General features: G+C 40.1%; 1 protein-coding gene across 1 annotated transcript; it reads left to right on the top strand.

The window, feature by feature from the left end:
- Nucleotides 1-42: 42 nt before the first annotated feature.
- LOC139446383 (uncharacterized) lies at nt 43-27,937 on the top strand. The gene is made up of 3 exons (XM_071227715.1): nt 43-70; nt 6,366-6,876; nt 27,769-27,937. The coding sequence occupies exons 1-3, from the start codon at nt 43-45 to the stop codon at nt 27,935-27,937; spliced, it is 708 nt and encodes a 235-aa protein (XP_071083816.1).

Raw genomic sequence — 27,937 nt, 5'->3', positions numbered from 1 at the left:
TGTGGGACGTGACCCACGTCTAAAAGTAAACTGAAGTTAAGCATGGCGCAGTCTCTAGAGAAAATACGGGGTAAATGTGTCATTTTTATCATTTTACCTAGGTGTAATTAAGAGTAACATCTGTCAGCACTAGGGTGTAGGAAAGTGTCATGATGGGTGTGTGGTATTGGTGGTGCAATTCGACCAGCTTGCGACGTCGGTCTTACTATGTTCTCAGACGGGTTCTCAGAAGTGATGGCTATCCGATTATAATCCTTATAATACACATTGCAGTCATTATCTACCATTCATATTCCGATTTAACAATCCTATATAGCCTGGGCTGCGAGTCAATCAGGAAGGTTATTCTTAGACAACACAAAATGAAGCAAAACACTGGCTAGGAGATTACATAAGATCGCATGGCTTTGCGATGTGCTCTTGGCTTGGTCTATATATAGATTTAATCAATACTTAAACTTTAAGGAATTCTGCATCTGGACATGTGGTACTTGACATCCCTGAGATGGGAGCCTTACTTCACTCGAGAATCAAGCTTTGTGGGTATAGAGGCGGATATAGGAACAAACGGCGGTTACAGAGATTATATGGATTGATGACATGGATGGCCATAGCTACAGTTGCATATTCAGTAAATTACGGTTATAACGAACTCAAAGGGACTACTAATTTTAGTTCGTTATAACCGTAGTTCGTTATAAGCATATATACAGCATAACTACAGCAAATAGTCGGGGCCAAAAAAAGTAAGTTCGTTATATCCGTAAGTTCGTTATAAGCGTGTTCGTTATAACCGTAGTTTACTGTACGAATAACAATATAACACAGGATATAACAAGAGATATCTTGAATATATATCTTGATTATACAGCTTGATATATTTTGTGAAATTAATTATGACATGACGTAAGATATTGGTTTAGATCAAGGTGAGGTGAGGTGAAACTGGGTTTAACGTCGCGTCCAAGATTATTGCACTTATATAGCGAGGTGCATGCACGTGTATGTGTGTGTGTAGCTGCTTGTACTAGTCCGGACTGATGCCGATTTATAGTGCTAGCTCACTGAGATACCATGCCGCAGTTTAACATGAATACCCCACTCAGACACAGTATACTGACTCCGAGCCGACCAGTCCTTGTTTTAGCCCCTTAATGCCGAGCGCCAGACAGGGTAACAACAAGTACCATCTTTTAACGTCTTTTTGTATGACGCGGCCCGGGATCGAACCCTGGACCTTCCGCTCTCCGGGCGGACGCTCGACCACAAGGCCACGGAGGCGGTGTTTAGATCAAGTCATACTATTGTGTGCCGCATCTCTAATCCAACTCTTTGCATCCCACTATCGAATCTTGGACTTTACCAACATATTTGAATCGCAATCACTGGTTGATATAGCGTTGTGGGATTTCTCAATGGAGGAGAGGCCGCAACCAGTGCATCCTACACCAAACTAATGGCTGAAGGCATGAGCACCGAGCCTCTCCCTTTGGGTGCGAGGATCAACCAAATCACAGAGCATGACACCTGATCCCAAGTTTGTACCACAAACATTACATAGTAGGGGAAATTTGAACTGAAGACTTTGTGCACTTTATCAAACATTGCGCGGATATCTTTAATTTCTCTTACTATCAACCACTGGGTGCCTTGCCCAGATTCGATTATGTACGGGTTGCCTTGATACAAACCTTTTCAAATATTTACAAACGTTCTTAATATTTGAAAAGGTTTGTAGATATGTTTAAAGGTTTGAAAAGTGTTTTATTAGTTTCTAAGGTTACCTTTTATGTACGCTTTAATAACTATTAAAATTTGGGGCTCAAGAAAGTATTTTCATATTCATAAATTGCGTGAGTCTAATTAGATGAGGGGAAAAGAAGGATATATGAGGAACGATTTTTCTTTTTTAATGTTTGTGTTAGAGCACATTTCTAGTAGATAGAATATATGAAATATAATATACCCGTTCAGAGGTAAAGGATGTTTAAGATTTCTGTGTGCACGTGGGACATCCATGTTGATTCTGATTGGCTAACAAAGACGCAAAATAGAATACAACCCCTGTTATCATTTTGACAATGTGTGAGTGAACGCTGATGCACAACAATGTCACTTTCAGCAGTAAGTAAAACCTGAAGCTGAGGTTAAAAATAAAACGTTTCATCCCCGCGGGTAGCAGTAATGCAAGAAATGCTGTCATGTAAAAATAACCCCGGTTTTGGGTCTAGATAATATTCTCTGTCAGATTAATGTGGGAGGAAAGTACCATGCAAAAAATTCTGAAAACTAATTGGACGGCCAAAAGGGACTTTACAACTGCAACACAAGTTCACACTAAATCAATTTAAAAGACATCTTCCAAACGACGACAATGCTCTGTGTAGAAAATGATTCACGTCAAGGGCACGTTAGTTTTGAAGAAAATGCGAAACACACGTGCCGTTTGGGCATCCGAAACTACACGTGCATGTCAGACACACACGCTGATTAAAAAAAACACAAAGAAAATGCCACGAGAACAACGCGAGCGGGCTCTGGGTATGATACAGATGGGAGCCACCCATGCCCACATTGCTATAAGTTTTGGTTGGTCAATGTTGCTGTGACTAACCTGATGCAACGTTACAGACAGACTGGGCAGACATCAGACAGGCCAAGAACAGGCAGACCCAGGGTAACTACGCCCAATGAAGACAAGTACTTGCGAACTTTGCATCTCCGGAATCAATTCCTGACAGTGACGTCATCAGCGCGATGAATGCCTAAGGACACATGGTTACTCAACAGACAGTACTCAGACGACTCGGGGCTCAAGGAATTAGGGTTTACATTCATCAGACGACTGACTTTTCCTGTGCGCCGGAGATTTTGCATGTCTTGTAGCAGAGGGTGGTCGTACACGCTATTTATGAAACGTGTCATTGAGCTTGAGCGATTTTAGATATGTGTGCCCTCTGCCCATTACGTTGAAAGCTTGTTTTCGATACCTAACCTGAACTCGGATGCTGTATGACTGTTATTTTAAATGTTGATTTCGATGAGATCTTTATCTTTTAAAACATTTTCTTTCATGCATCTATCTTTTGTGTTTTTTAAACTAGAGTGATTTAAAACTATGGTAATTTTTTTTTGGCTCTCAGTATAATTTTGGCTCAGTGTTTTACGAAATAAAATAATTTTGTGCGTGACATGCTGAAAACATTGGTGGTACGGCATCTCCATTCAGATACACATGGGCATCAATTAGGCAACACCAGATTCAAAATCCAGTTCCAAACCCTGATCTGAACCAATTGAACACCTTGGTCGCCAACTTTCCAGTTGATACCCTAAATGAACTTACCCAGACACTGCACCAGAGGATCCCAATGTTGAGATTAAGACGTCTGATCAGCTGCATGAGGAGATCGGGCTAGACATCTCGCAAATGTCATCCGTGAGAGGAATGGATACCAGATACTGATTGCAGAGTCATGATCAGTGGTTATTCATAGGTTCACTTGACAAAGATCGTTTTTCACTGCAAAATGTGTCAGGCTGATTCGTGGTGTCGACTGGCTGCTGATACTTCTCAGCGTTGTTGAAATGAACGTTTTAAGACGTCTTCGCATACCGCCAATAAAGCTTCATTATTTGTGTAATGGTAGTGCTAGGCGTTCTGGTTGTCAGTTTTGTCACGTTAACCAACATTAAATCCGTTTTTTATGTTGCACATTATAGTTGAGCTATGATAAAGCTTTATATTGTTGAAAGTCAAATTCACAACTGACTGACTAAATGACAGTGCCAGCAAGTTTATTACGGTATTGAATACTCACTTTGTTAGTCTGCTCAATATGGCGTGTATACATATAGCAATTAACGATCACCCTAATTACATAAGGCTGGACATGGGTAACCGATCATGGAGCAAAAACTCCACTTCACAGAAGGATAGAACGTTTTGCTTGAGCAATTGTGTCCGCAGTCATTGTGGGTCTGTGGTCGGTGGTCGAACTAAGAATAATTTCTTTTAAATCTTTAAAATTGTCGATCGGGTGAAAAGAAGACTTGCTTTAAAAAAGCCAAATCTTATAAGTTGGCTTTTTTTAAATGAGTTCACAGACTGGTCGAAAGGAAACGAAAATCTAAAACTTGTAATTTAGTCAATTTATGTGAAGTTTTTGGAGGGGGGATCCATAAAGCACTTTTATTCAAAAACAACTTACTAGGTTAGCATAGTATCATGCTTGGCACCAAACACATACACACCCGCGGGATGAAGTATACGAACTCTTAGAAAAGACAAAAAGCTTTGTTCTATTAATTTAATCGTGAACATCTATTTGGTATTAAGACGCTCTCTGGTGAGCCTCTTTATTCCCATACTGCTTTTTTCCATTTAATTACCATGAATGGACTTCCAATTCTCTCTATCTCTATCCATAAAAGAATGTATCAGAAGACATGCAGTATTTCACAACACACATTCAGCAAGGCAGCAGGTCTGGGCTGAGCTTCCAGTCGCTCGAGTATTGACGTGACTCACAGTCTGCTTGGATGTCCTCTGTCCTTGGAATGTTAACTACCGTTAATGCCATGTGATTGTTAAACAAAAGTCTCATAGCTCTTTTGTGATGTCTGAGATTTATCCCGTCCCATGTGTCTCTCGTACATGTAGGTTACCGCAGCCTGGTTGTCCATCTGAACCAATATAGATTTGTTGTTGCTGGTTCTGCAAAACGATAATAGAGCCCGTTGAATAGCTTTGTGGAACTTCTTCTCATCCAGAGATCAGAGGATATCTGCCCATATATTGCACTCCACCCTAGTCGTGACGCATCCATTTGTATGATCAGGTCTAAGTGAGCTGCCATAATTGGCTTGCCGTTGAAGTTCACCCACCGCTTCAGTTCTTCTAAACAGTCGTGAGATAGAGAAATCTTCGTCTCGTAACTAGCTTGCATGCATTTGGATTATCTGTAGTGGAGCTGAGCTGGTATAATGGCTCTCAGCGATGCTGGCATTGGTCTTATGAAACTTGCCAGGTTTCCGATCTTGACATTCTTTAACTTCATCATGTGACGACAGGATGTCAGGATATTGTCCACCTTCTCCTCGGAGAATTCAGATCCTTTGAGTTGATCTGAAACTCTAGGAATGTTAAGGACTGAGATTTTGTTTTTGCAGTTTATCACAAATCCTTGCGTTCGGAGGAAACACCGAGTGTCTCTGTGTTGGAACGAAAGTTGATTCTTCCAGACAAATAATGCCGTCTATAAAATAATTAGATGGATACCCCCTCATCTTGCTATACTGACTAAGGTCTTAGTGGCTTCCTGAGCGCTCGAGGGCCAGGAGCCAGACCGAAGGGCATGCACCGAAATTGGTCAAGAGCACCCTCCCGGAGAGAGTGGAGGGCCTTCTTTAAGTGTGACACTACGAGAACACTGAAGCCCTGAATGCGTGTATCCTATATTGGCACTTCAAGATGGACGGCTTGGACCCCCTAAGAGATTTGATTCGTCTGGGTGATTACATGTGCTAACACGACCTCAAGGGCGTGTGTATTTGAGGTAGTCGTGGATGTAGAAAGAGAAAATATTGCAGCGGTATAACAGAAACAAAGCATCGCGCGTATAATATAAACGGTAGCTGAAGCGGATAAAGTATTGTTAGAAATGAAAAACATCGTGTTGATAGAAGGATGATTAGGATAAACACTGGTGAGAAACAACGCCTTTATATCATCGGCTTTGAAAGTTTCAGTCATGGAATCAAGACAAGAAGAGTTTCAGAGAAAGTGCAGCCAGGAACACAAAGTCCTCACAATACTGCCTGGACAGGTGGACTTTGGTCCGATCAAAGGAGTATTGACCCCTTCCAGGCCTCTTTGGAGTCTTTCTCAGACTACCTTGCAATTGCACATCTGTGTAGAGTAAATAGAGTAAAATTGTAAATGGAAAGTTATCTAAAGGATTTAGAATATATTATAAAGAAGTGGGAGAAACAACATTGCCCTCTACGGCATACCAGATACTATCACCAACGAAACATACACAGAGAGCGAAGATAAAGTGTCAGGGATTCTTAATAGTGCCAGTGAGAACGGGAAGCTCCCACCCTTCGCTTGATGTTATATTGAGAGAGCACATTGAATTTCAACTTAAAAGAATAACGGAATAAGGCCAATCATTGTGAAAATGCGTCACTGGGAGGATAAGTGGGGTTCTGTTAAAATGAGGGATACTCGTCGAGCGAAAGGAATCGGCATAGCAAATGATCTTACATCACAGAGATAGGAGTTGTACAGGATGAGAAATGAACAGCCAGATACCATTTTTTTCTTCAAGGGGACTAAATTAATTAACGAGCATTAACAGAACAGCAGATAGAGAGACCAGCACCCCACAGGACAGACACGGAGCTGGTGAGTCTACCGCCCCACAGGACAGACACGGAGCATGTGAGACCAGCACCCCACAGGACAGGCACGGAGCTGGTGAGTCTAGCGCCCCACAGGACAGACACGGAGGTGGTGAGTCTACCGCCCCACAGGACAGACACGGAGCTGGTGAGTCTAGCGCCCCACAGGACAGGCACGGAGCTGGTGAGTCTAGCGCCCCACAGGACAGGCACGGAGCTGGTGAGACCAGCACCCCACAGGACAGACACGGAGCTGGTGAGTCTAGCGCCCCACAGGACAGACACGGAGCTGGTGAGTCTAGCGCCCCACATGACAGGCACGGGGCTGGTGAGACCAGCACCCCAAAGGACAGACACGGAGGTGGTTAGTCTACCGCCCCACAGGACAGGCACGGAGCTGGTGAGACCAGCACCCAACAAGGCAGGCACGGAGCTGGTGAGTCTAGCATCCCACAAGGCAGACACGGAGTGAGTGAGTTGGGTTAACGCCCCTTTTAACAGTATTCCAGTTATATCACGGCGTGTCAGCTTAATGTGGGAGGAAAGCCCGAAGTGATGCAGGTCTTAGACCTTTACAACTTCGGTGAAACCCACGAGCACGTGTATGGTGTTGACAAACCTAGAAACATAATCGGGGTGAACCGGGATTAGAACCCACAACCATAGGTTTCTGGCGTGTCCAGGGGACGCAACTCTGCACAGCGAATCGCGGCGCTTTAGACGACTTGGCCACCCGTGCCCCGGCGGACACGGAGCTGGTGAGTCTAGTGTGTAATACTATTAAAAAAACAGTTGTCCAAAATTACAGAAAACTCTTAAATGTATTCGAGAATACGTTGTTAGGTCTAGATTATGATCTACTACATGTCTGTGCCTAAATACATCCAGAAACATCTACCAGGTACATCAAACCATCTATATTCTGTAAATATGGAATAAATCAAGACAGACTTTTGGAAATACTCGTAGACTTACCAGATGGTCATATCTATGTAGTGGAGACGTCAATGCACGAATAGGAACTAATGCCTCAAACTTTGTTGAAGATAGGATACATCATATTGAAAAACAAAACCCTTCAGTGTCAGATTGTATCCTTGGTAACTGTAATCTGAAGCGCTTTTCTGCCGATAAAATCGTATAAAATCTTTGGTACCTGTTTTCCAGACTTAAGTTCTGCACTACATATACATATCATAAACGGACGATAAATTGTGTTTCTGACTCAAAAATTGGAGATTTTACGTTTAAAGGCACACATGGTGCTAGTGTAATAGATTACGTAATTTCAACTCTATTTGCTTATGTAAATGCCTTTTCTACATCTTCTCGATCGAGTCAGCCCTCCGTCCTCTCACAATGAAATTACGAGCGCTTCATGTCCGAAAATCAGATGATGAATAATAACAGTAAACATGCTTCCACATATATTTGGGATAATGATTAACTAGAACAGTTTAGACAAAATATTTTATCTGACAGTGTTCAAGAACTCCTTCATAAATCAGTAGACTGTGCATTTACATGTATTGATACAAGTATTGAACATATTGAAGAGGTTCTTTGTCTAGGTGCACCCGATACAAATAGAAAAAATTGGCAAAAAGAGAAAAGACGTAAGAAATTGATTTGACTATGAACGTGAAAGGATAAATCGGAACGATGCAGATTTTCAAATAAATATAGAAAATGTAAAGATAAAGATTCATTAGAACAATACAAAATCACTAGAAAGAAACATAATGCTACTTGTTAACAAGAGAGCATTGACTACTGTAAACACAAACAAAAGACTATAAACAATAGCATTAATGACTCCCAAAAAGTGTGGTATGTGTTTAAACGCTTAAACACAAAACATGTAACACGAAATAACACTCAAATTAATGAGTGGTTAAACCATTTTTAAGACTTTATCCTCTTTTGATGATGGTATTATGTGATCACAATTCTACTAATAATAATCATGATAATTCAAAATATGTCACCCCTAACCAGGAACTCCCGGACGAGATTCCGGGTTCACCAATTACCAGGGAGGAAATCTTAGACAGAATTCGGAACCTCATATATAATAAATCACCTGGAATAGTTAATACTGTACCTGAACATTCCAAACATTCAGCTGATCTTGTCTTATTAGTATTCAGTCTGATATTAGAAAATGGAACCTTTCCCCATTTCCACATTCCTGGGTTATTGGAATAATTGTTCAAATGCATAAACAAGGGAATTTAAGCACATTCCTTGGCTATTGGAATAATTGTTCCAATGCATAAACAAGGGAATTTAAGCACATTCCTTGGCTATTGGAATAATTGTTCCAATGCATAAACAAGAGGATTTAAACACATTCCTTGGCTATTGGAATAATTGTTCAAATGCATAAACAAGGGGATTTAAGCACATTCCGTGGCTATTTGAATAATTGTTCTAATACATAAACAAGAGGATTTAAACACATTCCTTGGCTATTGGAATTATTGTACCAATGCATAAACAAGGGGATTTAAGCACATTCCTTGGTTATTGGAATAATTGTTCCAATGCATAAACAAGGAGATTTAAGCACATTCCTTGGCTATTGGAATAATTGTTCCTATGCAGAAACAAGAGGATTTAAACACATTCCTTAGCTATTGGAATAATTGTTCCAATGCATAAACAAGGAGATTTAAGCACATTCCTTGGCTATTGGAATAATTGTTCCTATGCAGAAACAAGAGGATTTAAACACATTCCTTAGCTATTGGAATGATTGTACCAATGCATAAACAAGGGGATTTAAACACATTCCTTGGTTATTGGAATAATTGTTCCAATGCGTAAACAAGGGGATTTAAGCACATTCCTTGGTTATTGGAATAATTGTTCCAATGCATAAACAAGGGAATTTAAACACATTCCATGGCTATTGGAATAATTGTTCCAATGCATAAACAAGGGGATTTAAGCACATTCCTTGGTTATTGGAATAATTGTTCCAATGCATAAACAAGAGGATTTAAACAATACTGATAACTATCACTCCAGTAAGCATTTTCCGTAAAATCTTTACCGTCGTTATTAACAAAAGACTTGTCTTCTGGGGTGAAACAATGAATAATATCAATTACTCATAGGCGGGGTTTAGACACGGCTACAAAACAGTTGATACCATGTTCATATTGTAGAGTACTGTACAAAGATGCCTAAATGTGAAAGGGGGAACATCTGTGCAATATTTGTAGACTTTGATGAAGTGTTTGACAGTTTACAAAGAAATAAGTTTTGGATTCTTTTAAACACAAATGGGCTAGGCTATACAATAAATAATCTATAAAGTAACATCTATGAAAATATTAAAGCCTGTGTAATGAATAATCATGGTTTTTTTATTTTTTCAGATACCTTTGACTTACAACTCGGAGTAAGATGGTCTTGTATACAGAGTCCCCCTTTTTATAAATGAATTAGCAAATCAAATTGACAATAACTGCACAAATAGTGTACACTTACACCCGGATTTAGTTCATTTTTTTCTGTTATTTGCAGAAGATACTACGTTAATTTCAAGTCCTATTGCTGGACAACAGAAATAAATGAAATTAACGGTAAATAAGGACAAAACAAATGTACCGGTATTTGTGCATAAGAACGGAGAGAAATTATCAAGACACAAAATATATATCTACACAGGCTGTACTTTAGATACAAACTCTTCACACAAATATTTGCACATTCCTTGGCTATTGGAGGTGGTTTTTTTACGAAAAACATATGTAGGGACTTATTTGCATGTAAGACATTCCTTGGTGTACAAATAAATAACCTAACATCATTACATATGGTGAATTAGGCTGATATCCTTTGTTTATTTCACAATATATTTATGTTATTAAATTCTGGTTCAGGTTCATAAATATGCCATCCCATCGGTTAACTAAGAAATGTTATAGTATGATGCTACTGTATGATACAAATGGGCAAAGAATTTGAACAACAAGTGTAAATGATTTATTGTTTAAGGTTGGATATTATATATATGACAAAAACAGAATGTAGAATTCTATGTTGAATATATAAAAGCATTTACACAAAGATTAAAATATATATATCTACAAAGTTGGAATCTGGAAAATATCTAAATCAAGTAAATGTAATTACTATGCAATGTTAAAAGTTATACATGTACAGAACTATATTTAGCTGAGGTGATTATATAGAAATTTAAGATTAGCTTAGCGATGTTCATCGCATGACTTATTAATTGAAAAAGGAAGATATAAGAGATAATAAAGGAGAATTGAGAATTTGCCAACTTAGAAGTCGAAGACGATTACCACTTTCTCCTTGTATGTCCAGATTTTTCAACGTTAAAAATTAGATACATTAAACAAAATGATTATGTCCCCCCAAACATTAATAATTGTTCATCTTTGCTAAACAGAACAAACCCTGATACACTGCAGAATCTGTCCATGTTTATTTACATGCAATTTTACCTAGAAAATTACATATGACCTAGTAAATATTAAACTTTAGTAAATGTATAGCATTATGTTTGTACCGAAAAAAAGTGAAAAAATTGAATTTAAATTGAATGAAAATAAAATACACTAATAATGATAAACGTGGAAAACATTCACAGTTTTTTTTATATAAACACATACTGTCATCCTGTCACATATTGATATTTTATGTGTACATGGTTATTCTTTTGTACTCTTTTGTACCACTGCAGGTGGTTATGAGAGAATAAACTGTTTCTGTTTGTGCTAAATGTAACTACAGAGATGCAATCTGAAGGATGAAGACCCAAACTGACACTGACAGTGATCAATGATTAATAAGCCATGACTATAATTGATATACAAGCTGATTAGCAAAGCAACTGTATAACAGCTATTACAAAAGATAGCCAAAACAGCACTCTGACAAGACAATTGACAAGACGCACTACAGCCAATTAAGCGCCACCAGGCCTAACAGTTAATTGACTCAACGCTATGATCAGTGAATAACCACGGCTTGGGTAGAATAGACGAATATGCCTTAAAAGATATATAGCCTTAGAGACTAAAGCTGCATGGACTGAGCAGGGAAATGCTGGCCTTCAAAGAAAATATAGGTACTTGGCCTTCAGAGTATCTAGACTCACAACAATATAATGGTACTTGACCTAGAGAGTAACTTGACTCGCAACTATAAAAGGTACTTGACCTAGGCCATTCCGGGAATATTGGTTATTCACGTATTACAAGAAAAGGAGTATAAAACCTAACACCCTAGTCAATAGGTTTAGTTCAGTAACACCGGACGTAATTCAGTACAAGATAAAAATCAACCCAATTTACTTACTAGCGAAACTAAGTTTCGGCCTGACGGCCAAGTAGCGGAACGACCCCTGAACAAAGCCTGGAGATGACGATGTTGGAGATCTAACCAGTGCTTCTGGAGGTGCCGATTTCGCACTCGGAAGATAGATACACTTTATAGCGCCAATATATTTAAACGAGGCGAGCGGACGTCAGAGGAGACAACCTCCCCTTGCTAGCCGGAAGAACGGTACAGCCTGGTGAGCTAACAGAATTGGGGTTTCTAAAATAAGGCACACTAACTACCAATGCAGTATGGGAGTTGTAGGTATCAAAATAAAGGGCTACATAAGCTACCAAATGGTACCATTAACCATTTACAACCAGATATGTACAATTAGTAAGGAGGCAAAAATGACCATAGATATACTCAGAGGCAAAAGTTTTCATATTGGTAATATTTGTGAATGATTTTTTGTATTTCAACCAGAGAAAGGGGATGTTATTATGATCGAAGAAACGCAACCAAGCAGTTTGATGTTTGAATTGCAAGAAGTAGGCATATTCGAGAAAAATGGCCAGCAACGTTCGCATTAGAACGCCAGACAACAAGACGCTTATCATTTCAACTCAACGCAGTCTTAAAAAGTGCAGAAGTCAGAAAAAAACACTTCTATTCACCTCTTATTCACGCCTACGGTAGAATGACAGGTGGAGAGCTGTACGTTTGCTTCAGTATGGTACCTCGCGGCGTGACGTTGCTCGTCGATTCAACGTTCATACGCCTGACGTTTTCTGAAAGACAATCAAGTTACAGACCGTCATCGTAGTGGTCACCCACCGGTAACGACCCCACGTCAAGACCGATGGATTCGAACCACGCACCTCCGACATAGGTTCCAGCCAGCAACCCTTGCAGCCCATGCCACACCTGGCAACATAGGTGTATCTGCGAGATCAGTTAGAAGACGTCTACGCGTCTACGGCATCCGTGTAAGACGAACAACCCGACGGTCAATTCTCACGCCAGAACAACGACATCGATTTTCGCCAGTGGAGCAGACAACGCTTGCGATGGGGAGCACGTGAGTGGAGAAGAAGTCTCTTCATCGATGAGTCAAGTTTCCTTCTTCACCGAGCAGGGGCGGTCGGGTAGCCTAGTGGTTAAAGCGTTCACTCGTCGTGCCGAAGACCCGGGTTCGATTCCCGACATGGGTACAATGTGTGAAGCCCATTTCTGGTGTCCCCCGCCGTATTATTGCTAGAATATTTCTAAAAGCGGCGTAAAACCACACTCACCCACTCACTCACTCTTCACCGAGCTGACGGCAGGACAAATGTCTACAGGCACACAGGTGAACGTTACATCAGGTCATGTTTTCAGGTGTGGATCGTTATGGAGGGGGGCCGTTATGATCTGGGATGGGATAACAGCTGCGGCAAGGACGCCAATGATTGTGATTGAGGGGAACTTGAATGCAGTGCGGTACAGAGGCGAGATTTTGCAAATGGTCGCTTTACCGGTTTTTGCAACAGAACGGCACTGGAGTGACGTTTCAACACGATAACGCCAGATCAGACGCTGCTCGTGTTGTATAGCTCTATCTTGATCAGAACAATGTTAATGTGCTACCCTGGCCCGCAAGATCCCCTGATTTGTCACCCACTGAACACGTCTGGGATGAGTGAGTGAGTGAGTGAGTTGGGTTTAACGCCGCTTTTAACAGTATTCCAGTTATATCACGGCGTGTCAGCTTAATGTGGGAGGAAAGCCCGAAGTGATGCAGGTCCCAGACGTTTACCACTTCGGTGAAACCCACGAGCACGGGTATGGTGCTGACAAACCTAGAAACATAATCGGGGCGAACCGGGATTCGAACCAACAATCATAGGTTTCTGGCGTGCCCAAGGAACGCAACTCTGCACAGCGAATCGCGGCGCCTTAAACGACTGGGCCACCCGTGCCCCCCGTCTGGGATGAAATGAAGTGACGTTTACGACGTCATCCGAAACCTTGAACGACGCTGCAGGAACTCTTCCTCCAAGTCCTTTCTCGGATATAAAATTATCTTCCCCAGGGACTTTCATCGACGTAATGGTCTCAATGAGGCGGCGGTGCCAAGCCTGCATGAGTGAACCAGGTAGACACACACATTCGCTACTGACTCCGACCCTGCTTGTGAACCCCCTTGTGTATAGTCGCTTATTTGTATATGCCTGCTGCGCTGTTCTTATTTACTGTTGATCGTTACAATACCTTGAAATCGTTGTCTTTCCATGTAATAACATTTCATTCGCGGCAATAAACGTTTAGCACTGATTCTGTTTGTTGTTTGTGTCACAATAACCTTTGCCTTAGAGTGTACATGAGAAACATCTACATAGTACTAGATAACCCCACTACTGTGCAAAGATCAAAGTTGATAAAACACTTTCAATACATGAATAAGCTTGCCTACACATATGAGAAATATGCGATTAAACTGATAGAGAATAAAATTCTCCAACAATACGCTAATGAACGTCAAGAAACCGAGGTGTGCCGACCGCCGGACAGCGATGATTGGCGGAGGCGCTACGGTCATTAGGCCGTGACAAAATCGGTTTTGCGACCAGGTGACAGCCGCAAATGAATTCATTTTGTTATTAGAGGCTGCAATAGTTTGCAATCAGCACAACTTCACACAAGATGTGTTTTTTACCAGTACAACTTGACTCTCTCCACATGAGTTCCGAACCCCCATGCTTTGCACATCTGCCTGTCTTAGTGTCAACATTCCAGTTGGTGTAGCCCACCTCTGAGCCTTTATGCCAGTACCACCTGCTTTCTTCCCGTAGCAGTCCGATCCAAAACGTTGCATCTAGAAGCAGATGTGTATATTATTTTGGGAAAATAAACATAGACTGCATTGATATGCTATTACAAGGGCTTCAATTTAATATTATGTTTATCGTCCCGTGTGAATTAGGTTTCAGTTAGCATATTTGTTTACCGAGGTTCTACGGGGGACATAGATTTGATATCAAATTGAAGCGACTACAAAATTGTATTTATTAATAGGATTTAAACTGAAAAAGAACAACTAAAACAAACTGGAATACTGCAGTTGAACCAGACACCACGAACCTGGGGTTACACATTGTACCGATTAAATGAGTCGAACTCAGGTCTTTCTCGTAAAGAGCCAAAGTTTTAGCCTGGGCGTTGGGTTAGCCAAGTGGTTAAAGCGTTCGAACGTTACGGCGAAAACCTCACATGGTCGATTCCTCATATGAGTACAATGTGTGAATCCCATTTCGTATGTTCGTGATATTGCTGGAATATTACTGAGAGCAGCGTAACACCATACTCACTCACTCACTCACTCACACACAAACGCACGCACGTACGCGTCCGTGTGTAAAAACTAGCAACAATTCGTGCACTTTGTTGATCTTCAAAACATTTCAGAGAAGAACTTGAACTAAGCCCTTTGTACTCCTCTGTTGGGTCATGTTACTTTCTTCCGTTATCCTGACCTTGCAAATGTTCTTTCAGGAAACGAGATATTAGGTGCGTATGCGTATGTAAGATAAATATTGATTTTTCAGCCAGCGTATTTCATCTTTTGATATAACAAATACAAAATCAGTATCATTCTGTTTTGCACCCTTTTTCGGATATAACAAAAACGTATATACCTTGCAAAGGTTCTTTCAGGAAACGAGATATTAGGTGCATATGCGTATTTAAGATAAATATTGATTTTTCTGCCAGCGTATTTCAGCATTTGATATAACAAATACAAAATCAGTATCATTCTGTATTGCATCCTTTTCGGAGATAACAAAAACGTATAGAAATATGAACAAATGAATGTAGCCATAGTAGTCACATAAAGGTCATGGTATATCAGATATATGTAAACCAATAATACTGAATACGAGTGGATTCGATGTGCCGGGTTACGTCCCCTAGGTGTGCCAGAAACCTATGATCGTGGTTTCGGTCATCCCATGAAACAAATTTCACTTGGCATAAAAGGCAAAATTGCAGTGACAATTATGTGAATGTGAGAGTAAGCCTTTGCTTTGACAAACTGTTTGTTAGTGATAAAATCTTCACTTAAAGACTCTGACAATGAAGAAATACCTGAGCTGAAAGATAAATTAACCTAGCGAGTAGGCCTCAGTCCAGCTAGCGAGATCTGGGTGTATATCCATAGAACTATATCCCTTCATCATACCAACTTCTAAATGCCACTTGAAGAAGACTATGATGGATGATAACATCAATATTCCCAAAAGACAATAACAGTCAAGTAAATAACACTCAAGATTTTAGCCAAGCAGCTCCTAGGTCCTGCACAGTGCCAGAGGTAACAGCCATGTTGTAGAGCTGCAGACTTGAAAGTCAGAACTCCGGCCTGGGACCAAGAAGCAGTCCTATATCTAGCATCACAGCCGCACGAACTGATAGAGCAGGCAGTTTCGCCTTTGACCCAGTACCAAGTATTGACTCACATGCTGGACATAACGACAAGTCAGCAGTACCACCATGCCCCGGTGCTGGTGATAGAGGTGATACTGATGTGTCTCTCCTAATCCCAAATGAATCAAAGTAAACCTTGGCATATGGTCCCCTATCGAACTTTATCTGAGTTACATCTAAGACATGGAGTTAACCACTTGTAAGAACACAGTCCAGTGGCAAGATCTTTCAGGCAGCAGGGGAACTGGATGTTCATTCCACTGGCGTAATGGAGGCAAGCGTCATTCTGACTCATGGCGAAAATCATGTGAGCATACCAACATGCAAGATCGGATCCTCCTTATGCACATAATCCTAACGGCCCTGGCATCGACAATCAAGATCCACTGTCAACTGTTCAGTGGGAGATGTCATCATGAGATGTTTTGGAGAAGTGTCAGAACCTTCGCGAACTATATCCGAGGCATATCTCGATGGAGGATGCATCAATTTGGACCACTCAGATTGGCACAGTAGTTGACTGTTCTGCATCATGTATGACTGATGTACTCGTTCTCAGACTAGGTGTCGTTTGATGAGTGAGGATGTCTCAACAAACAATCCTCAAGTACAAAAATGTACTTAAGTCAATGTATTCGAAGCGGAAATCTTGTGTCAATACCAAAAATGGATTAAGCTATTATTTCAATTTCTTAGTGGGAACAAGGCAGGGCTGCATGATAAGTCCAACAATGTTTGTCCTATTTGTGAACGAATATATTGAAATAATGAAATATTCAGAATGCAGAGGTATTCTTGTTTGCGACCTTTCAACTAATCTGAGAACGTTGTTTATATGCAGATGACATGATTATGATGACACAGTATACATGGTTCAACAACAAAGTCATCTCTTCTCTGACTTTTGCAGTAAATATGAAATGAAGATAAATACAGAAAAGACAAACATTGCAGTGTTCAGAAAAGGGGGAATCAGAGAAATGGTATGATGGTGGAAGTATGTTACAAACAGATCCAATGTACAATTACCTCGGAGTGATCTTTACCACCATATTGTCATGGAGTGGAACGCATATACATTTATTACAACAAGCCAGAGAAGCAACATTTTGCCCATAAATAAGGAATAAATGTTGAAATGTCACAGTTTCTAGATGTAGGAAACCTATATTAAAATATGGAGCTGGAATACTTCAATATACAGAGAATGCTGAAAGTGTTCATTATATTACGAAACCGGTTGGGAACCTTTAGTTGAGCGTAGAAAGAAACGTAAACTTTGTTTTTTCTTCAAAATTAATCATAACGTGGCCCCTTCCTATCTAACAGATATTCTACCCAAAACGATTGCAGCAAAAAACTCATACAGTCTCAGAAACTCTGAAAACATCAGTGTTCCTGTCACAAGACTAAGACATTCGTGTGAATCCTTTTACCCATCGTCTATCCGATTGTGGAACTCTATTCCGTTATCAGATCGAAATTCTACGATTTCTTGTTTTAAAAATTCGCTACAAAAGCACCACCCCACGTCACCTGCGTACTTCGCTTACGGAAAAAGAAAATATAATATCTTACACACAAAACTGAGATACATGTGCAGTCTCTCTCTCTCTCTCTCTCTCTCTCTCTCTCTCTCTCTCTCTCTCTCTCTCTCTCTCTCTCTCTCTCTCTCTCTCTCTCTCTCTCTCATCTATAGTGTTTTATGTTTTATGCATGATATATATTGAATTTAAAATTGTGAATATTTTGTAAATACCAGGGAGAGGGCATTCTAAGTTGGAAGAACTTGTCCACCAATCCCGTTCACTCCTTGTGAATAAATATGTTTAAATCAAGTGTTCAATTTTCCTTTTGTAGACAAATTTTGAGTGTTAAAAGCTCAGAGTAAGGAGAGTTTACGTTTACCACTAGTAGCGACTTATATCAAAAAGTGCGTCTCATATTGGACATAGTTACTATTTATGCCAGATTCAAGATACCCTAAATGTACTTGGCATGTCCTTATTTCCTTGGACAATGCCGGTCGTAGGACCTGGGTTACTGACAGACGTAAATTATTTTATTTTATTTAGTATTTGGATACGCTTGGCTTGCTCAAGATGTTGGCTGTGTTAATACGTTTGTCTCTGCTTGTCACCAATGACTCAAAGATGTGGGCCTTCAGGAATGGAATTCTAAAAACTAGAAGTGTACGGTCAACTTAAACCATCTCAACATAATGAAAAGTGTCTCTTCTACATACAATGCTTCTAATTAAAAAAGGCACTTATTCAGATGTGTAGGTCATAATTTACAGACGGGAGGATATGTAAATATCCTAAGAGAAGAGCGACTTTATCGCCACTGACATTCTACGGGAGATATCTCTGTTGTGGGGGCGATGGGGCAGCCTATAGCTAGTGATTGAAGATTGGATAGATAAACGTTTTTGAATATATTTACTGAGGATGAATTCGTTTCATATTTATGAATGCTGTTTTAAACACATCATATCACTTTAAACCACTTGAATTTGTAAATGTAAACTATATGTAATTTAATCACTCGGGAGAGGCCTGCATTATGAATATAATTATATTGATTAGATCACTGAAAATGAGCGATGACACCAGGTTTTCGCGAGTAGGGTACCATAAGCATGTCCTGCCCTACAGGTAGCACCCGCTATTCACAAAATGTGCACCAAAAAGTAAGTAATTATTTAACAAACACATGACATCGAAAAGGATCAGTCCTTTGTAAATTTATCAACGTATTGAAATACGTACCATGTCTTATGGCCAAAGTTATTGGAATCCTATCCTCTTCCGCGCTATAGATGTTGAAGAGCCTTCCTCCATATGACGTACAGAATGCAATGGCCTTGCTGTTGGTGGTATCATCGCCAGCAAAGAAACACTTGCCCGTGGGTTTGTGGTAAGTCCATTTCCTCGGACAGTCAGCTGATGAAGACATTCTTGTATAAGATAGAGAATCTACGAATTTTTAAAATGTACGAGGAACAATTTTTAAGGAAACAATTGACATTTCAAATATACGAATGGAATTCCCGTCTTTGTTGTACGATACACAATTACTGAACGCGGGTAGCAAAGTCGTTCAAACATTGCACATTGCACTTGCAAAACCTGCCGTCCATAGTGACACACCCTGGTTACTTGCATGTGCCAATAACCTTCCCCCAACCACATGGTTCATTGATTTAAACATATTTATTCACAAGGAGTGAACGGGATTGGGGGACAAGTTCTTCCAACTTAGAATGCCCTCTCCCTTGTATTTACAAAAAAATCACAATTTCAAGTTCAATATATATGCATAAAACATAAAACACTATAGATGAGAGAGTGAGAGAGAGGGAGATATATATATATATATATATATATATATATATATATATATATATATATATATATATATATATATATATATATATATATATATATATATATACATTGTTGAATGAACAGTTCTTTACACAAATCTTTTAGTTGTACATATATAATGTTGTACTGCCTTAAATATAGGTTCATTTTCTGTAGCAACGTGATCTGCATTGCCGTAAAACAGTAAGTGTACATCAACAGGTATGTTATGAACAATATTTTTAAGGCTGATGACTAAACAATGGACATTAATTCCATGAGATAATGATATGCATTTTCACATGTATTCGAACATGTACAGTTCGGGTGATCTTTTATACCAATTCTATATAAATCATAATTCAACTGACTGCACATGTATCTCAGTTTTGTGTGTAAGATATTATATTTCCTTTTTTCACAGAGCTCGAGTTGCAGTCGACTGAGGGAGCACCCATTTGGTTTCTAGGGGGAGGGGGGCATTTTTAGATGAATAGTTTGTTCATAAATATGTCCTAAATGAATATTTTTTTGGCAGTGATGTAACAAATGAATATTTTGCCTTTGTATTATGTGGAAAGTGCCCAAACGTCAACATTTTTGTGTAAATAGTGAAAATGAATACAATGTTTGATGGTCCTGAGTAAATATATAGTTTGTTGGACATAGCTGAGAAAGACAGATTGTACCCAACTCCTCTTATTTCCCCTTCATCTCCCCACCACCATACAAACCAAACAGATGCTACCGATCTGTAAAATCTGAATTTGTCCAACTTTTTATATTCCTGGATGCCATCTTCACCAACAAAACATTTCCACGCCTTATTGCTGAAGTGAGTAAGCTACTTTTAACAATATTCCAGCGATATCACGACAGGGTACATACGATATGAGTTTCACACATTGTACTCATGTGGGGAATCGACCATGTATGTCTTCGCCTTGGATCGTTATTCGGAAGACCTGAGTTCGATTCATTTCATCGGTACTTTATGTAACCCCGGTTCTTGGTTTCTAGGTGGAATAATGCTTAAAGTCGTGTTAACTCACTCATTGTTTTTACAAGAATTTTATTCGTAATTTTACCATAGAACAACTTACATCTTACAAATGTAATGTAGGAGACATTGGGTTGGGAAATGAGGCCAGGTACTACTTCGTCGAACCAAAGATCACTCTGGTAGCACAGATGAAGACTACGGTCATAGAACACTGATGCGCATGTCCGGTTGTAGTAGCAGGTGTTAACACAGTGGGCAGCTGACAAAGAGGCTTCAGGGTGAAGGTCAGGAGGCAGAAGGTTGTGGAACAAGACAGTGACAGACAGCGAAGCTGCCATGGTTACCACCAGTCCCTTAATACTTTATCTGAAACAAAAACTTATAATGTCAAGTCCTACATGTGTATTTAAGTCCACAAGTCATTTTTGTACGTCAACATCTATTGTAGGGATGCCAGGTTGTATACATAGTGAAAAACAAAGAATTTTCAAACAAACTTTATTTAATACCATGGTTTTAGCTATGTTGAAGTACTTCTGTAGCAGCTGGTTTGAAATAACTCGCCAACAGTAATACATATTATGAAGGACTATCTCTCCCCTCGAACTAAGAGGGGGCACGGGTGGCCCAGTCGTCTAAGGTGCCGCGATTCGCTGTGCAGAGTTGCGTCCCTTGGGCACGCCAGAAACCTATGATTGTGGGTTCGAATCCCGATTCGCCCCAATTATGTTTCTAAGTTTGTCAGCACCATACCCGTGCTCGTGGGTTTCACCGAAGTGGTAAACGTCTAAGACCTGCATCACTTCGGGCTTTCCTCCCACATTAAGCTGACACGCCGTGATATAACTGGAATACTGTTAAAAGCGGCTTTAAACTCAACTCACTCACCACTCGATCTAAGACCTGGCTGAACCTGACTTACTTCCGTTACTCTTGGCTACTCAATGGTTGCCATAATAGTTGTTCATGGTGCCAGTGCTATTTGCAAATTGGGTAAACCACGCAGATGTTCTTGGCCTGTTGATACGTCCAACATTCATACGACCAACATTCATACGACCAACATTCATACGACCAACATTCATACGACCAACATTCATGCAGGGGTGGAAATGAGCCTGTTTGATAACGGAAACACCCCGAAGTATGGCTTAATACCGCCGTTTTTACCGGCAGACGATGACTCGAGACTGATCGTTTTTGTGACCGATGATTATGTGGCCCTGACACAGTGGTTAGTGTGTTTTGTACTTATTTGTGTGTGTTCTGAAACAGATTAAACATATACAATTCTAATAGGTAATTAGCAGCCATTGTTACATGCATCGATTTGTAGCTGTGGATAGATCAGTGATTTTATGCACATGTGAAAAGGCTTAATTTGGAAGAGGTATCAAGAGAAAAAATATCTTTTTAACCAATCAAAACCAAGCATTCTTCCATGGCAATATCAAATAATGAGGATACCAGGTGTTTGTTAAAAGATGAGCGTATCCTGCCTAACGGGTGACACCAGTCGCAAACACATGCAAAGGCAAATCAACTGTTGAAAACTTTAAAGACACAGGAACACATGGTACTAGTCAAAATAGGGGATTGCATCGGACATAACAATTTGGAAATGTCCTCCACATGCCTACTATAATACGTCTTGAGTGAGCTGGGTTAAAGGTGGTGAGATGAAATGGGGTTTAACGTCGCGTTCATGATTGTTGCACGTATACAGCGACGCGCATGCACGTATGTGTAACTTGTACTTGGTATCATCGCCAGCAAAGAAACACTTGCCCGTGGGTTTGTGGTAAGTCCATTTCCTCGGACAGTCAGCTGATGAAGACATTCTTGTATAAGATAGAGAATCTACGAATTTTTAAAATGTACGAGGAACAATTTTTAAGGAAACAATTGACATTTCAAATATACGAATGGAATTCCCGTCTTTGTTGTACGATACACAATTACTGAACGCGGGTAGCAAAGTCGTTCAAACATTGCACATTGCACTTGCAAAACCTGCCGTCCATAGTGACACACCCTGGTTACTTGCATGTGCCAATAACCTTCCCCCAACCACATGGTTCATTGATTTAAACATATTTATTCACAAGGAGTGAACGGGATTGGGGGACAAGTTCTTCCAACTTAGAATGCCCTCTCCCTTGTATTTACAAAAAAATCACAATTTCAAGTTCAATATATATGCATAAAACATAAAACACTATAGATGAGAGAGTGAGAGAGAGGGAGATATATATATATATATATATATATATATATATATATATATATATATATATATATATATATATATATATATATATATATATATATATATATATATATACATTGTTGAATGAACAGTTCTTTACACAAATCTTTTAGTTGTACATATATAATGTTGTACTGCCTTAAATATAGGTTCATTTTCTGTAGCAACGTGATCTGCATTGCCGTAAAACAGTAAGTGTACATCAACAGGTATGTTATGAACAATATTTTTAAGGCTGATGACTAAACAATGGACATTAATTCCATGAGATAATGATATGCATTTTCACATGTATTCGAACATGTACAGTTCGGGTGATCTTATTGAAATGGGGTTTAACGTCGCGTTCATGATTGTTGCACGTATACAGCGACGCGCATGCACGTATGTGTAACTTGTACTTGTCCAGGCTAATGACGATTTTATAATGTTACCCCACTGAAATACTATGCCGCAGTGGAACATCAATACCCGACTCAGACATACTGACTCCGAGCGACCAGTCCTTCTTTTAGCCAGTTAATGCCGAGCGCCAGACAGGGTAACAACAAGTACCATCTTTTCAAATCTTTGACGCGGTCGGGTATCTAACCCCGGATCTTTCGTTCTTTGGGCGGACGCTCTACCACTACACCATGGAGGCGGTCGAGTTGGGTTAAATGCCACTTTGAACAGTATTCTAATTATATAGCTTAACATTGGTGTTGGTTTATAAACCATCATCTCGTTATACTGGCCCTGTTGTGAACCAGGTCCTGTCACTAAACAAATAACCCTTACATCATTCTCTCGCTATAATGACCCCGTTACAACCGCTGTCTTCCTCTTAACCAGTCTCAAAACAAAACTCTCTCTAGTATGACATCAATGCACAACAGGGACTTGCTTTTTAAATCAGCCCTTCCTAATTCCACCGACCACAACATAGTAAGGGAATGGCGGACGTTTCAGGCCGTGGCATCATATCGATAAAGTTTGTGTAAGAAAAAGGTATCGCATCCAAATTAAGCCTGAACCTGCAAGTTTTTGCCCTAAGTATGCCCCTGGGGATACTCTGTCAACAAAATTGGCCAAAGCATATTTTATTTGTCAAAACAAAGCCCGGCTTGTTATGGTTTTTTTTATTTTTTTATGTTGTTCTCATTTGTGAACTTTTTCTGTGAGGTAAAATAACCATAAAAAATATATTTGATTTGAAAAAAATATGTTTTCAACCACTAAGTTGGCCAAAGAGCACTTCTACACCAAAACAAAGCTCACATTTGGGATCCTTGAGGTACAAAACCTACAAAAAGCGCCTTAATTCAGGATCCTATGCCTTTTGGTTATGAAGTAGGGACAAATTCAAATAGGGACTGGCGGCCATCTTGGATTTTGCCAATATGGCCGCCCAAATGAGCGTCGGCTTTGGCGCCCTCCAAAAATTGATTAATTATGTTCTGGTCTACACTTGTGCCAAATTTGATGCTTGTAGACGCATCTGCACAATACCTAATAATGGCTCCCTAAGGGCATGGACTAATACATTAATATTTCAACAGCATCTCACTTGCGTTCTTTACTTTTGCAACAGACACTATGTCCGCAACCGTCACCCCTGTCAAGTAACGAGTGATATAGTACATTAATACTCCCGTGTCTCCCTAGGAGACATGTTTGAAAACGTAAACCAATTCTTAAAAAATATTATTCAAACTCGAGTTTCATTAATTCTATTGCTACCCGGTAGTTCACCTGGTAGACATTCACAATACTTTTATAAAAAAAGCCTCCTCTCACTGTGAACACTGAACACAGAAAAAAATGAATCCTCAACTTTCAAACATTGGAAAACAAAACAAACAGTCAACTTCTCTAACGTTTGTCTGAAATTAAATGTAAACACATCATCAACCTCGCTGTATGGTAAAGTAAACATACACAAGAAGCAGATTGGGGAATGGTTTAAGAATTATTTGGTTAATATAGGGTCCCTGGTTTCCTTTTTCCATTACTATTTGATAGTAATTCAAACACGCATGCTCAAGACATAGCCGGATTAGTACAAGGGACAAATCTTTCTTATGATTATAGGAATAGGTCATGCGCTTTTCATTGCATCTAGTTTGACGGTGAAGGTGATACCAAAATGTTCTATAGGGATCTGGTGATTGTGCTGGCCAATGCAAGACGTTGTATGGGGCCCATGTTTTCTTGCTGAAGCAGTGTCCGGTGATTCTGTTGCAAGATCGGTAGTACAGGATATAGAGAATGGTCCATGTAACGCTGTCCAGTGATGTTTATATCCAAATCACCAGATTTGTCTTGACTTGGCAACAGATACCATCATGTAAAGGTCACCCTTTTAACAAGACCAATTTACCATAGGCCGTCCGAGAAAAATGGGTCGAATCCTATTTCTTGTGATCAGGCGTCTCACATCTTCTGCCAGTCGTCGAGTTGAGGCGTCCGTTAATGCCCATGATGGGCATACACGATATTGACTGACAAGTGTGGCACTCTGAAGGATTAAAGGGAGTTTCATGTGCTGATTTCAGAATTGATGGTTGATTGGGCACTGTACACCTGGCCCCATTCTCCAAACTGTGGACACACTACCTTCATGTTTGTTCTCATTAACGGTGTAACTTGCATTGACGTTCTTAATTCATGTCTTTTGACAATACAAGTTTCTCCCCAGACCTGTTTATTATTTTTTTTTTTATGATCATGTCTCTTTGTCAAAGATTATGACTTATGATTATGAAACATTCTGTATTGATGAGGATGGTTGATACTTTTTATTGAGGCTTTTTTCAAAAAGATGGAGGCTGAGTTTTTTTATTCACACTAAATTATGAGCTGTGGGTTATGGATTTTTTAAAATGGTGTACTATCATTAAAGAACTTTAACTCATCAGGTTTAGGTATATTAGTAACGGAAATGTTTAAATCATCATGTAAAATTGTTTTGTCTTACATGCATAGTTTATTTAACAGTATTTATTCAACAGGCCAATTTCCACTTGTTTGGAGTGAAGGTGTAATAGTGCCAATTTATTAAAATGGCCCCAGAGATGATACTCATAACTACAGGGGTACAGGCTACAATTGTAAAATCAGGCTAAAAATATTAAAAAAGTAAAGTAAACGTAGAGACAGATTCTAAACTATAACTAAAAAATAACAAGAAGAGTTTTTGTTGTGAATTATAATATAATCTAGGGAGGGGTAAAAAATGATTGATCAACCACAGTTTGAATGAAATTGTGCCATCACAGGTAATGTAAGCTCAAGGTAAACAATTGTGTGGTAAGAAATTTCATTTTCAAAAGTTGTCTGAAATGTCACCGAAAAAATTGTCAGACACACTACAAGTTCATTGTCGACACAGTTGCCTTCAATAGCGTGTATGACGTCAAGCTGCCTCAATGCATGCTGTGATACGCCGCCTCATCGATGACGTCAGTCTTCTGATGACGTGGACGGGAATCCGTGGCCACTCGTCTCTCAGGGCCTGCTGCAATTCTTGTCTGTTGACGGGAGACTGATGGCGTGCTCTAATCTGTCTGTCAAGATGGTCCCACAGATGTTCAATAGGATTCATATCGGGTGAGCGGGCAGGCCAGGGCAAAAAACGTCAACCCTCTGCTGGTTTAGAAAGTTCCGAGTCAGTCTTGCAGTATGGGGCCAGGCATTGTCGTGTTGAAACAATGTCCCTTGCTGTTGATTTTGTAAGAACAAATCTCCACAAATACCGCCCCACACCATGACACCTCCCCCACCTAATGGATGGACCTCTCGAATACACGCCGGAGCCAAACGTTCCCCTCTGCGTCGATAAACTCGTTCTCTGCCGTCATTTCGAAACAAGTTAAAGCGACTTTCATAACTAAAAGGCACTCTACGCCAATTTCTCACTTGCAAGAGTCTCAGGTGTCGATGTTGAGCAGTCAGTACCATTCCTCGGAAAGGACGATACGCTCAGATTCCAGCAGCACGAAGTCGTCGTAGTTCTGTACGTTGGCTAATGGGATCTCCCAACGCTGTTGCTGCCGTCGCCGTCGCCGTTACGAATCTGTTTCGCAGGTGAATGAGCCGCATCTGACCGTCTTCCAGTGGTGTTGTCACTCGGGGTCGTCCGGTTCTAGGCCTGTCCTGTGTCCTCCCTTTCTGCCTGTGCCGTTGAATCAGCCTGGCTACTGTCAATGGTGTACAACCAAACCTTCTTGCAATTTGGACCTGGGTTGCCCCCATTTCGGCCATACCGATGGCTCTCTGCCTCTGCTCCTGTGACAGTCGTGGCATTTCTTTTGTGTGGTATCATCACGTGTGGTTATACCCTGCAGACAAACGCATTTATACAGCTAACATGCACGTGCAGTTTATGCCATAGGCGGGAAACCTGTTTCACCATGTTTTTGTCACCGCACGAGCGCCGTCAAAGTCGGCGCGTTCGGGTGAGGTGTTTTTTGGTACCTGTTCCTGGGCAGTCACATTCCCAATACCCACTTTCCACTAGTTATCGCTGTTTTTAGGAAAATTACAAATTGCCAACCTATACTTTCTTTTGTCGCTTAGTTTATGCTGCCTTTGATTCAATAGATAAAAAAAACTCATGTATATTCTCACAGGATGTGGTCTACCTGTTAAATGTTGAGTATAATTCAGTCTATGAATTTGTCTGTTACAGCATGTGTACCCTGTAACGGTGTTTTTACTAAGTGTTTGGATTGCCCTATTAGACTAAAACAGGTCTGTGTATTAAGCCTAATTGTATTTTCATTTTCACTTTTTTTTAATGAATTGGTTGGTTACTGGGCTGTTATATACTACACTAAAATACACGAGACTGTAATATATTACAATACAATACACTAGCTAGGTTGTAATATACTACACTGTAATACGCTAGGCTGTAATATATAACAATGTAATATATAGCATAGAAGCACCTACCTTTCACTCTGCAGCTGGATATCTGAATGTACCCGCTTCGTGCGAACTGCTTCTCACCTGAACCTGAACCTGAATGTGATCCTGAACCTGAACGTGATCCTGAACCTGAATGTGATCCTGAACCTGAACGTGATCCTGAACGTGATCCTGAAGGCAGTGCATCGGACTCCTGCACCGTTGTGA

The sequence above is a fragment of the Haliotis cracherodii genome, unplaced genomic scaffold, assembly GCF_022045235.1.
Source record: "Haliotis cracherodii isolate W230 unplaced genomic scaffold, xgHalCrac1.p SCAF_6, whole genome shotgun sequence".
Taxonomy (NCBI): Eukaryota; Metazoa; Mollusca; class Gastropoda; order Lepetellida; family Haliotidae; genus Haliotis; species Haliotis cracherodii.
The sequence above is the reverse complement of the archived record's forward strand: the minus strand, read 5'-3'. Positions and strand labels throughout refer to the sequence as shown.